Consider the following 14,682-nt stretch of genomic DNA (forward strand, 5'->3'; position numbering starts at 1 on the left):
TACGCCCAAAGAGAAATCTTGACAGAAATGGCGAAATGCAAAAAATAAAAACTAAGCATAAAATCACAAGAGCTGCAAATTTAAAATAATAACAAAAAAAACCACGTTATCATATTTGTCATTTTTGTTTTTTTTTTTGTAATTTTTTTGGCATATTATTTCATTATTGTTAAATTTATATATTTTTTTTAATTTTTTGTTATTTTTTGTTATCTTCTGTCATTTGTTGTAATTTTTTGAAATTTTTTGTCAGTATTCTTCATGATTTGTGATTTTTTTTTATTTAAAAAATAGACTTTTTTCTATTTTTCTGATATTTTTGTCAGTTTATGTGATTTTTACAATTTTTTAAATCTGGCTTTTCTTATTTTGTCAATTCTGTTTATTCCATCTTTTTTGTAAATTTTTTTTTATGACAATGCTGTGAACGTGCTCCGTCATATATTGTTTTTTTTTCAAATTTTTAAACTTTTTTGTAATATTTCGTATTTTTAGTAATTTTTAGTATTTTTTAAGTATTTTTAGTGTCTTTTTTTTCATTTTTATAATTTTTTGTAATTTCTTGCATTTTATTGTCATTTCTAGTAATTTTTTTTTGTATTTTTTTGTTATTTTCTGTATTTTTTTGTTATTATTTGTCATTTTTTTCCATGTTTTTTCCATGTTATCAGTTTTTTTTGTCAATTTTGTCTTTTCCATCATTATTGTCAATTTTTATGTCGGTGCTGGGAACGTGCTCCTGCTTCATGTTATCACTAAGCTGGAATTAAGAACAAAACCCGCGAATGTTCACCGAATGAAATAAAGACCCAACCTAGCCTCCAAACAGAAATCTTTGAAAAAAATAGTATTTTCTGAGTGTCTTTTGATTTATGTGGTGGAAATTTTCTTTATTTTTGCTTCCGATATAATAAATGGTTTTTTCTTTTTCGTTCCAAAACACAACAACAAAATTGAAACAAAAATGGAACAAACCTGTATGTTAATTAGAACAAAAATGGAACAATTTTGTACCGTTTTTTCCATTTTTGTTCTGGTACCGTTTTTTTCATTTCTGGTCGATTTTTGCCCCATTTCGTGCCTTTTTGGTGTCATTTTTATTCAATTTTTTATTTATTTTGGTGACTTTTGGTGTTTTTTTAATCTTATAGCTTTGAACTTTTCCTAAGGATTCTTAATATCATTGGAAGTCTACAAAAAGACAGAGTAATGTCAATTATTCTTAGGCTTTCTTCAACCAGAACCTTCCTATAATGCAATTTCACTTGAACACCCATAAATTGTCGTATCATCACAGTTCCAAACATGCTCAGAAATAAAAACCGAAAAACGCGTTTCGGTTTTGGAACGAACTGAAGCAGAAAATGAGCTTTCCTTCAAGGGAACAAGAAGATGTTCTTCCTCCGTCAACAGGAGAGTCCACTAACAAAAGTTCGACGTTCATTTCTGCCTCTCATCGCTTTATTTTCGACATTCATTGATCGGTTCACGAAAAGAGGATTGGCAGTTCTCTATTTTTTTCTGTGGACCATAAGCAAAAAAAAAGCCGTTACAGAGATAAATTCATAGAAAAAACCACAACAATATTGGAAAATGAGCAAAACATAATCTATCGGTGGAAAGGCGGAAGAAGCGAAAAAAACGACGCAAAATAAATTATCTTCATTTGCCCGAGCTTGAGTGAGTTGTCCTGACCGACCACATCAGCAGACACCGGCAGCAAGATTCATGAATCTGAAGGTCAGTTTGGAGAGAACTCGTCGTGTGGCTACATTCAGGGGAAAATGATTCCTGGAAAATCTTCGATGAAAATGATTGGATTTTTTTCCGAAAATAATAAATTGATTGCTTACATTTTATTTTGAAGAAATGAACAGGTCTTAGAGGCTGGAAAGGGAATTTCTCTTATAGAATAGAACACACTTTTGAATTAATCTTCCTTACTGTAATTCGTTTGAGTTGTATTGTATTTTCGTTCTTATTTTGGTATAGTGAAATGTGTACTTAAATAAAACCTTTTTATGAAAATCTAAACCCATAGATTTCTTCTTCCATAACAAACTTTTTTTCAACAATTCTTCATTCTGATATCAATTGGTTGGTTTGATATGGATTAACCCACTTTTGGTTTTTTCTTCGTTAGGATTTGATTTGATACATTTGTTTCATTTTCGGATTATTTCTACCCACGGAAGCGCGCTGCTCAACAAAAGTTTATCACATTTGCCTATCCACAGGCGCTAGGCCTCAAACTGAGTTTCGGAAGGAAAAAAAAAACTAACTAATTAAAACTATTCGAAAAGCTTACATCCTATTTGGGTTTTTTGTTCAACAGCACATTCAGTTTTAGTTAAAGAACACAACACTGCTTTGATAGCGATAAGCAAACTGAACGAAAGGGAACGATTTCGAAACCTAGAATAACGAAGCGATTTGACCAGAGATGACGGAATCCTCTAGACGGCCCCGTATTTGCGTATCAACATGGCCCACACTTCCGGGTAGCGCGTCTGCAGGAAGTTGGTCAGCTTCTGGGCGTTCTGGGCTTGCTGGGGCGAACAATTTCGACAGTTCCGCTGTATCACCTCAGGTAGGGCAGCTGAAAGAAGGAAGAAAAAATAGAAATCGAAATTAAAATTAGGGAAGGTTGCAGGTTCTTAAATGGGAACAATTTCATCTTCCAGCCAAAGAAACTATAAAAAAATTATTCATAATTGGTGCTGTGTGAGGCACAAATACACAGATGAGTCGGCACGACTTCTCATCCTCTACTGAGGCGGGCAAACCGGCTAAGCGCACTCAGTTACAGTTAGGTTGTGACAGCTCAGCGTATAAGCCGCATATCAGGTGAAGTGGCGCTGCCCCATCGGTGGGTGATTTCCGGAGGGCAAATTGCAGTTGCACATTTGGCGACCGAAACTGGACCTTTTTTTTCCTTCCTGCATTGCTTTAGAAACAAACAGAACCCAGAACGGAAATCACCCACCAGAGTGCTAAAGAAAAAAAAATATGTTCTCCAGTGATTTTGATGCGATAGTGTTGTAGTGATTCCAGTGCTGCAAAATCTGCAGTTTCGTGCATGGTGTTTCGTGATATTAAAATTAATTGACGAGTGAAAACAAAATCAGTTGTTTGAGGAAAAAAGGAGAGACTGCGAGTTGGAGGACCGCAAGAGCTTTGAAAAAGCTGCGTGTTGGGAGGACCACAACAACTACAAAATTGTGTGTTGGGAGGACCACAATAAGAAAACGGATTGCGAGTTGGGAGGACCGCAAAATAAAAGAACGGTTGCGTGTTGGGAGGACCGCAATGGAAAAAAGAAGGCTGCGTGTTGGGAGGACCGCAGTATGAAAAGAATTGCGAGTTGAGAGGACCGCAAAAAAAAATAAATAAATAAAGAAATGGCAGCGCGTTGGGAGGACAGCAGGGTAAAAAAAAGTATTGCGTGTTGGGAGGACCGCAAATTATACAAGAATTTGCGTGTTGAGAGAACCGCAAAATAAAAGAAAGGCTGTCTGACAGACGGACTGGAAAAAAAGACTTAAACAAAATTGAGACGAGCGCACTTGAAGTCGAAATCAAGAGAAATTTAATGAGTTAAAAAAAAAGAATTGAAAAAAATCGCATTGAATGGAAAATGAAACCGAACAATAAAAACCCCTTTTGAGGATAGGAAAAATGACATGGTTTCGCGAGAAATTGAGAGTGAGAGGATAGGTGCTCAACATTATAAGAAAGGCAGCATTAAATGCAGACGTCTGGTAATGTAATATTTAGGGCCAACCAAGCGCTGTTAAAGCAATTCAATTTGGACGCTGCAGGAAAGGAATTTAAGATAATTATCGTTTGGTCACTACATGATCTACTTTAACGAACATGGTATTCTTTTGGCCTGAGAAAGACGAATTCAAAGTAAGAGAAGTATTAATATATCATATAGCTTATGACGAAACGGAATGGAATAACAAAAGAAAATTGAACAATCGGAAAATGAAATGCACAACAAAACCCGGGCAGATTAATATAGTGATTAGAAAAGAGTAAGTAGTTTATCGTATGAATAGCAACCTTTAGGAAAGATGTAAATTCTGTGAAAGGTTAAGTGGAATAATGACATAAATATTTTGAGCACCTTGGAATAACGATCCAAATAGAATTCCTATAAAAAAAGGGAAAACATACGACCAGGGTAAATTTCGTATAGGAACAGAAAAAAACTAAATTCAAAAGAGCATGAAAATATATAAACAACAAAATGATATTTTAAAGCGAAAGCTCAAACTAAACAAATGAATAACTATTTAGCATGGATGCAGCTAGTTAAGAGTATTATCCTCATGAATGTGCATTTGTAACTACCTGGTATATTAAAAAAGAACCGAAAGAGAATGGAATAACGCTATAAAAAAAAATCTAGTGTATACCTTGAGAAGGGATTGAGCAAAGTTTGCCGAAGAAATCTTGAACACAGAGGAGTTAGAAACTATTAGTTAAGCTACGCTAGAAAGGCATCTCATGAATGTAATGTCGATTGGAAAATTTTAGTGGAGCCAAACATATCTGCAAAAATTCTCTAGTCCTGGTGAATTGAGGTCTAATTCAGATCTGGTATAAAAAAAATACAAACATGCTAGAAAGATGATAGAAATTTAGGTTTAAGGATTACAGTTAAAATTGTTTAATTGGGAAATATTTCAAGACATGAACTTTTTTGAAAACATTGAATTATTAACAGAAGTCATTAAGATGTATGTGACGGTAAATCAATTAAAAAAATCAACTTTATTCTTGCTAACTACTCATTCAAATATAGAAAATCTTTAAAAAAGAAGAAATATATATGGGATTCAGAAGAAAAGTAATTTATTTAAAAACTGGCAAGCCTGGCGCAACAATTTACGCATATAGCTATAGCTTTACCAGATTTCGATTACTGTCTAGTATGAGTGCAATTATTTTACTGTCCTTCGCTCGGGTGAGATGGGAGACGATGTGTATGCACATCATGGTTGCCACATGTACAGATTTATCTTGACAAGTATAGATTTTGATGAACCATGAGAAAAGCCAAAGGAATTTTTGTCCATGGTCTGAAATCACCTGATACAAAATGCTATCAAAAGCAAATTTGCATGTTTTTCCTTACGTGGTTAAAAACGCACCTACTGATACAACTTTTAAAACACACGTTTGTTGTTTGACTTCCTCATATAGAAATTCAATGTTGCTGGTACAGTTTTGGTCCAAATAATGAAAATGAAAAAAGATTTATTTCGAGTGAAGGTACAGATTGGGGAAAGTAGCAACGCTGACACATGCATCCATTCAAACCGTATCGTCTTCGAGGAAGTACATTGCTGATGTGGTGAAGGAATAGCTCTCAGCAGTGATGCCACATTTTTATCGGTATTTTGGAACCCAAAAAAATCTTTTATCGGTATGGAAATCCCAAAAATCGGTATGAAAATCGGTATTTGAGGTGGATATTCAAAAATGCCTACATTTCTAACTTTCTAACGTGTTCTTAATATAAATGGAAGGTTGCAATAAAAAGCAAGTCTAAGAACTCTTATGAATGTTAATTTTGAGTATAAAACTAGCTGACTAAGTGTATTTTAGCATATATTATTCCATTTTTTTTTCCGTAACTCGGTTCTAAGTAACGCAAGTTTACATAAAAAGACAGTTTTGAAATTTTAACAGAACTTTATGTTTGTTACGACTTTTACATTTTTTTTCTATCTGCTTTTGCAGACGAAAAGTAAAAATCACAAATGAAAATATTTCTTTCCAGTTCTCATAATTGAATGGAAATCTAATTTAAAAGTTACCGTTTGATAAAAAAAAATAAGGGCATGGCGATAACCTTCAGGTTTCACGTGGTTTGGGCATATTAATGAAGTTAAAACTTGATACTTGAATTGATGTTTCGCTGAAGTGGGATGTAAATTTGATAAATTAGGATAAGGCAATAGAACAAGGTCAACCTAAAGTAAATTTTAATTTAGTAAGCACTTAAAAATCCAATGGCTTTTTGATGTTCGATGTAAATATGAGCCCAAGTTGATGTTCTTCGTTTGGCTGATGGTTTTTTTTTGCCAAACTGCCCATTTCAGTTTTCAAAGCCTTAAGTATTAGATATGAGTTCTAGCGATTAAAAAAAGAAATGGTTGCAGAAAGTTGAGAGAGTTGTTGCTTGAAGAATCGCGCGCAGTCATATGAAAACCCAAGAATTTTATGCGAAAATAAATGAGAAACGTGTTTAAAAAGAAGGTGTTCCCAAGAAAAATATTTAAAAACACATAGTTTTTCTAAAAATGAAAATATCCTTTTTGCCTGGCGTGGCCTGGCGATCTCTGCAGTTAGGTACATGTGATATCATTTACATGGCTAACAAGATGGAGAAATATTGAAGATTATACCGATGATATGACAAATCGTGCATCTGATTGCACTTCAAATCTTGACATATCACATTTGGCGACAAGTTGAACAAGGATCCAACGGTGTATATTTTCCCTTGAAAAGTTAGCATCTTAGAAGACAAGAGCATTGTCAATGGTCAATGTCTTTAGAAACTTCTACCTTCTGCTGGCAGTCGCAGAAGGTCAAATATCAGCCTTGAGCTGAGGTCCATTGGCTTTGAGGTTGAGCACTATAATAGTGCATCATTTGACAGAACTTAGAAACAAAATAGCGTGAACAACTGAACGAATAATAAGAGTGAGTCGTGGAGATCTTTGCAGGGTACCTACTTTAAATGTTGTACAGATCAACTTATGCCAGCTACCGCACTTTGTCTCCTTTCTACGGGACCTTTACGAGGATAGCTTGAATTAAGTGGGAATGTGGAAGTGGAATGTAGTTTGAGTTAAAATCTTAAAAATCGGTATGAAATCGGTATGTTTTGCCAAAAATCGGTAATCGGTATATACCGATTCTTGGTCAAAATTTTGCTCAAAAATCGGTATAAATACCGGAAAATCGGTATGTGTGGCATCGCTGGCTCTCAGCTAAACTTCGTCAGTCCAGTCGTAGGCTAAGCCACACACACTCACCTATTTACGTTATTGTATTAGAATTATGCCAGCTGTTGATGTGCTAGTACTGACGGGGACTTTCTTGCATCAAATTGGCTGAGCAAACGAGAGGAGAACATATCAACCAATAGGACGAATTGTGTCGGTTATTCGAAACGACCAACGGCCGCGCGACAACCGATGTATGGAGCAAGAATGAAAAGATGAGAGAAAAAAATTAGCTGCACAAACAGCCGTAGCTTTATTCATCAATGTGTGTGAACCATATGGAATAAATAATAGCATCACAAACTGACTAGACTAGATGGAATGCAACTGTTCGCTATGTCCGTTCCAATGCTTACCTCCGTTAGAAACAGAGAGTTTTTTTTCGATTTCGTTTTTTTTCTCCGAGAGGAAGGGAGATGTGTGAGGCACAAATACACAGATGAGTCGGCACGACTTCTCATCCTCTACTGAGGCGGGCAAACCGGCTAAGCGCACTCAGTCACAGTTAGGTTGTGACACTGCGCTGCCCCATCGGTGGGTGATTTCCGGAGGGCAAATTGCAGTTGCACAGGTGCCACGGCATTTTTTTCCATGACTCAATTCTCTGTTAAAGATTAAATGTTTCCGAAAATCGCTCTCGGCGAAAAAAAAAACGCTCTAAAGGAAAACACAAACTTGCCTCCGTTTTGAAGCGCATCAGTGCAGTCCTAAAGCAGAGTCGATGCGGTTTTTCAATCGCTTTCCCTTAAGGGAAAATCTAAATGATAGTTCCTACCTAACTATAGCTACTCTACTGTAGCTCAACGGAATTTCCGTCAAGTGAGACACAGAGCGTTCCGGATTGCTTTCCTTGCTTGCTATCTTCTCGGTCTCAGACAGTGATTTGTGACAGAGCTCAATTTTTAATGCACCCATGAGGACATTCAGGGTAAAGAAGTTGGAGCGATGCTACTGTTGGCAAAATCTTGATAAGCACAATTTATGACATCTGGAAGGAGCTGTATGCGATTTAAATTTAAAAAAAAAATTCTAACATTTCATTTATCTATTGAAATCTAAATTCAATTTTAGATCGTTCAGATATAATGCTTATAAACTAGATGAGTATGACTTTCTTGAGAATTTGCATTTGCATCAATAATAGTTTTTCCGATTTAAAAAGAAAGTAATAACATTGAATGAATAATGACAGCAGGGTTTGCTTTTACTTTTGATTGTTTTCCTGTATAATTCTATTTAAAAGCCATGAAAAAACTTATAAAAAAAATAGTCAATCAGTGTTGATGAAAATTTCAAAAATGTTAGAGGTTTGCACCATTTTCTGTTTTTTTATGGGAGCCAATAATGTGAAATTACTCATCATATCGAAACCAGCGTGTTTGCCAAATTTTATCAAAATGACTGGCAAATTTTTCAAGTTCGGTCAAATTTTACATTGACTTCATTTAGCAATCAAACCTTTTCAAAAGAGGTCTTTCTAAACAAACGATCATTCAAACTTGCCCAAAAATATAATAAAGGCACAATTTTCCCGTATGTTTGGATAACGTGCCGCTATTAAGCCTACCCCCATTCTGAAGCCAGCTAGCCAAGTAGCGCGTCGTTCTCTCGGTAGTTCGAGATCGAGTGGCTCGCCGGTGTTGCTTCCGGGGCGCAGACCTCCGGACAGGTCTGCACATTTGGCGACCGTGACAGGTCTCTTTAACATTAAAAACGAGAACATTATTTTGAGAAATTCGAACCGAAAATGTAAACAAACGTGGTCATCGATTCACGGTTAAAGTATTTTAATTAAACTTGCTTGATAATCAATAAGTTTGTGAATTACCCATAGTGAAAAACACAGTGATAAAATGAGTTATTCGAAAAAAAGCAACGCTGTTAGATGATTTCTGAGGGCTATCAAGATTGAAGTGGAAAAAAGAGAAAACGAACAATTTAGTAAATTTCTGTTTTGGCAAGTTAGCGGGTTGTGAAATAATGCCGAAACTGGAATTGATGAATTCAGCTTTGAAGTTTGTAACTAATAAAAATCCCGGCAAGCTAGCTCAGTAGCAAGAGACTCCTCGAGCTGGGTCTCAGAGTCGGCTTACTACTGGGTAATCGGAGGACCTACGCGAACAAACTTTACACAAAATTCTATCACAATTCTTTCACAATAATTACAACAATCAATTTAAATTAGGGAAAACGAATTTATTGAAACTAAAACAGAACTTTGATTTAAAAAGAATTTTTCAACTTGTATTAGCTTTTATTTTGGATTTCAGTAAGTGTTGTGTGGGTGTGGGTGTGGGTGTGGGTGTGGGTGTGGTATTAAGATGATAAGGACGTACCGGTACGATTTCTGCTGCTGTTGCCGCTGCTGCTGAAGTTGCCTGGTGCCCCTTTCTCGCTGCCGGCTTGTTGTTTTTGGCTGGATTGATGGTGTAGATTCTTCCTCCCAGATGGGAGTAACGACAGCTGGTCCACAGATTACTTTGGATTCTGGGACACGTGGCTAGGCGGTCTATTTTCGAGTTAGCCTCCTGACTCGAAATAATTTTGGAGCTGAGTCAGGAGAATTACAGGCGTCTCCTCTCGTTGACGCGATCGGTTCGGCCCAGGAACTGGCCAGAGTGACCGAACCGAGAGAGGCCTCCTTTGCGGTTAGGGCTTTGCCCGAGGTATGTTCTCCTTAACGGTTATGGCCCTCGAGCCAGAGAACTTCAGGGTCCTTTTACGGTTAGACGTAGCAGATCTTAGACCTGCTAGGCCGACGCGTGTGCAGTCCTTGGGCACTCCCAAGGAACCAACTGATAGGGTAAAAATAGCGAAATTACCCTACCAAGCCACTTCACAAACTTCGTTTCAAAGTTTTGCTCCGATGATGTTGAGCACACGCACGCCTGAACTCGAATGACCCTCTCCTTCCGGATGTGGGTCTTTGCCGCTTTTTTCTATGCTTGGGCGAGGCGAAATATTCCAGGCGAGGCGAAATGTTCCAGGCAAGGCGAGGCGAAACATCTATGTTCGCCTTCCAGGCGACGGCGAGGCGAACACCCACTTGCATCAACCTGTTCATACCACCCCTCACGAAAGTGTTTTACAAAGTTTATTTACATAATTTATTATAAAAAATTTACGATCAACAACAAAAACTAAAAAGGAAAAATAAATTAAGAACCGTGATAGCATACAAATAAATTAAAACAAATTGCAACCGTTAAAGAACCAAAGATGCTTTGTAACTGAACGGTTACAAGTTGAGAAGACAACATGATATAAAATGAAATTCCAACCGGGTCGCGAGGACAGCTTGATCACAGCTTCGAGCGGACAGGACGAGAGGACAGCTTGAAATTGGAAGGCGAGTTGAGAGGACAGCCTGAAAGTATCGATAGAAATTTCAAGCGAGTTGAGAGGACACCTTGAAATTGAAAGGCGAGTTGAGAGGACAGCCTGAAAGTATCGATAGAAATTTCAAGCGAGTTGAGAGGACACCTTGAAATTGAAAGGCGAGTTGAGAGGACAGCCTGAAAATATCGATAGGAATTTTAAGGGACTTGAGAGGACAGCTTGAAATTAAAAGGCGAATAGAGAAGACAGCCTGACAGTATTGATATACATTTCTAGCGAGTTGAGAGGACAGCTTGAAATTGACAGGCGAGTTAAGAGGACAGTTGATGTACTTTATTTGATTGTTAACCAAGCGGGTTGGAAGCACAGCTTGAGAAAATAATAATAAGAAAGTAAGCGAGTCGGTAGGACAGCTTAAGAAAAATAATTGAAAAATAGGCGGGACAGCTAAGAACGATGCATAATGGGCATCGTAATGAAACCTCAAATATGTTTTAATTTCAAGTGAATTGAGCCAACGAATCGACGCTCGACCATCAAGTGGAAAGTAGGAATTGGAGCAACAAATTTTATATTTTTGAAACCGCTTTAAAGGATCGATTGAAAAACGATTGAAATTTAAAGCGAGTCGAGAAGACAACTTGAAATTTGAAAAAATCGGGTCGAGAAGACTTTTTTTAAATTAATTTGAAAATCAAGCGGGTTGGGAGAACAGCTTGAGAAATGATTCGCTAGTCGAAAGCTAGTCGATGATTAAATAGAGATCTTATTTCATCGAAGTGTTTAGAATGATTTCGTTCAACAGAAATTGAAAGAGAGGTGGAAATGAGATAGAAAAAAACCGGTCACGCATTGTAGCGACCTGACCTCCGGACAGGTCTGCACACCAGTTCATGTTGATTCGATCAATGGTGTCCGAGTCTATAGGAACAGACAGACAGTCAAACAAAATTCAATGCCGATCGGAGCTAAACAATGCGCTGAAAGGTGCATCGAACCAAAGATGACATGATTGCTTTCCCATCGTTGGCATTGGCGATTTGCAACTCGAAACGACACTCAGAGGGCACTGCGATCAAATGATGATGTTAAAGCACTGACCATACTGACTGGACACTTAATTTCGTTTTCTGGATAATTTTTCCAACAGTACGCAATATCGATTCCAGAGTGCGCATCGATCGATTTGAAGAAATGCTATCCCAGTTAGGAAATGCCACCCAACTTCAGAAAAAAAAAACAGGCAATTTTTACGATAAAATCGGTCTAAACAGGTACGTTTTCCCTACAGGGCATTTTTTGTCACATTTTTCAGGTTCGCCACCTGCCGTGGATATTGCGATCCTACAAAATCTGACAAAATAAATTAGACAGAAAATGGTTGAATTCTTGTTCTAATGCCACCATCACCACCCCAAGTGACAACGGCACCACCTACCATTCAGAAATCCTCCTGAAGTAGTTCAGATTGTCGAAGTTTATACGTGATAGTTGGAACTTTCTCCACATGATGGCCTGATTGATGTGTCGCCTTGTTTTTTGAAGAGTGAGGTATATTGGTTTTATTACTATATTTGGTTTTGTGACAAATTTGATGATAATTCTACAAATTGTACGCGATTTCAGTTCACGTTGATTCGATCAATGGTGTCCGAGTTTATAGGAACAGACAGACAGTCAAACAAATTCAATGCCGATCGGAGCTAACCATGGGTCGAAAATGCGCTGAAAGGTGCATTGCACCAAAAATGCCATTATTGCTTTCCCGCCATTGGTATTGGCGATTTGCAGCTCGAAACGACACTCAGAAGGCACTGCGATCAAAACGATGCTTGTTTCGGAATTTATCGTAGAAAAAGTCCTTGAAATCTACTTTGGAACTTTTATGTAGGGGAAAAGTTCATATAACGCCCCATGTGGCTAATACGCGCCACTCTTGTTCTGAAGAATCTGAAACATTTTAAGCCTGCAAAATATTATCAATTTGTTTTAAATGCTGTGATTGGTCATGGCAAGTATGATTTTTTCCTTAAAATGCCCCTGTGTCGTGATAATTTCACAATTTAGGTTTTCCTTCATTTCGATCTAAATTTTAAAACACTTTTAATAAGGTGTCACCAAGCAGAGAAACACGAATAAGCCAATATTTTCTGACACATCGATAGAGGAGAATCTAAATTATGATTTTATGCTAAAAAATCATACTGAACTCGCTAAGGTATGCTTTTCATGGGTATGTTCTCTCACGGCCCATGCGCTCTTTATAACGCGCCAATCGTAGTAGCCTGAAAATAGCATCGATTTTTCAAAAAGGCCAATTTTCATTGAAAATGAACAAAAAGTCTAAAACCATATTTTGAGCGTTAATTCAGCCCAAAAAACCTATTTTTCATTTTTTGTTAAATTTCTATTAGTCCATTTTGATTTTCTTTTCAGTCAAAGTGTCTGTAAGTATTGGTGTGTTTTCGGTCTTCGGCTGCTCTCGGGTGTGTTCGGCTGCTAGACGCGTATTGAATACACAGCGGCGCGTATTTGCAACACAGTTTTGTTCTGTGGCTTTGAACATGGTTTTTAAAAATCGTGTTTTTGAAGAAACTATGGTAATTTGAGTGATGAAAAATCATTGGAATTTGTAGGAAACACTTTTCTTCAACGATTACACCCATTTTTAACACAATGTGTACGTGGAATACATCGAAAATCAGCGATTCGCTTAGGTGGCGCATAATAGGGCATGTTCCCCTAGTGCGAACAGAGCTTCCTTCACCGACCTTACTAGCCTCTTCCATATGCCACCCATATGGGGTGTGGCTGGGGGATTGAACTTCCATCCTGTTAGAACAGTAGTTGTTTCGTTGGCACACTCCATGTTGATGTCTCGAATCTGTTTCTGTAGCTCTTTTAAGGCACCTTTAAAATTGGTCCCGTTGACAAAAACTCTCGTGGTGGACCCCTGCGACCGAAAAACCGTCTTATAGCCATCAAGCATGATTCACTCGTCAGAGAATGCGCAACCTCTAAGTGGACAGCCCGGATCACCAAGCATGTAAATAGACAAATCCAACGCTTTTCCGTGCGCCGCCCAACAGTGACCTCAACAGGCCCGAGATAATCCACACCGACGTAGCTGAATGGTCCCAGATATGGTGTAACACGTTGGTAAGGCAATGGTGCCATTCTTGGAACTTGAGGACGATTGTGATTTACTTTACACCAGACACACTCTTTGGAGACCTTGCGAATAACTGTTCCTACGTTGGGAATACAAAAGCGCTGCTTCAATTCGTTCTTCACGGTTCTTTAGGCAAAATTATAGGGAATCGCATATCAAAGGGCAACAGTTCGCCGTGTTCTGTTCGGCCTTCCATACGAATAAGACCTTCTTCGTCTAATAATGGCGTTAACTTATACAGCGGACTACACTTCACTATGGCGATCCAATCTCTTGCAGATCGATCTCTATTTTTCTGTAAAATTCGTATTTCATCTGGGTAGACTTCAGATTGAGCTATCTTAAACAAAACAATTTCAGCTTTTTGCAATTCTTCCCTCCTAAGAGGTGCTAATTGACCTACGAATGTTGTTAGAATTAATTTTGCTTGCCTATCTGTTGCTTTTAGGGTTTCAATTGGGAGATTTAGTCGTTTTTTCCTACAATTGGATACAAATCTAAAAACGCACGCTAAGGTTCGTAGCAGTACCAACCATTTGGAAAATCTTGAAACATCGATAATAGGTTCCGGAATAAACACATCATGATACAAGAACTGAGCCCTTAATTCTTCAGAAATATTTGCTTTGGGCGGCCGCTGAGAAGGCCACCTTTCTTCGGTTTCATACAAAAATTGAGGTCCCACGAACCACACACTATCATCTGTCAGCTTGGAACCTACACTCCATTTGGTCAGCAGGTCGGCCACATTGGGTTTTGTTGGGACCCAACGCCACTCCGAAACCTTCGTGTTGCTTATAATTTCTCCGATGCGATGACCCACGAATTGTGAGTATTGACGTTGATCGGATCTGATCCACGAGAGAACTGTTTGTGAATCAGTCCAAAAATATCGTTGAGTTATTGGAAGACGATGGTTCTTTTGCACTGTATCAGCTAATCTCGCCCCCAGCACTGCTGCCTGCAGCTCATTTCGAGGGATCGACAACTGCTGGATGGGTGACACCTTAGAACGGCTCGTGGCTAAGGAACATCGCACGGTCTCGTCCACGACCACACGAAGATAAGCCACGCAACCATAGGCGGCTTCGCTTGCATCAGTGAAGACATGTAGTTCCACAGCGTCATACTGATGCGATCTCA

General features: G+C 38.0%; 1 protein-coding gene across 1 annotated transcript in view; it reads right to left on the minus strand.

Moving 5' to 3' along the window:
• Positions 1-630: 630 nt before the first annotated feature.
• Positions 631-14,682, minus strand: part of LOC129744524 (putative odorant-binding protein A10) — a 100,437-nt gene continuing 86,385 nt past the window's right edge. The window contains exon 2 of the mRNA XM_055737094.1: positions 631-2,599. Within this exon, the coding sequence (XP_055593069.1) occupies positions 2,457-2,599 (143 nt within the window). The 3' untranslated portion in view covers positions 631-2,456. The remainder of the gene's footprint in view (positions 2,600-14,682) is intronic.

The sequence above is a fragment of the Uranotaenia lowii genome, chromosome 2 (assembly GCF_029784155.1).
Source record: "Uranotaenia lowii strain MFRU-FL chromosome 2, ASM2978415v1, whole genome shotgun sequence".
In the NCBI taxonomy this organism is placed as follows: domain Eukaryota; kingdom Metazoa; phylum Arthropoda; class Insecta; order Diptera; family Culicidae; genus Uranotaenia; species Uranotaenia lowii.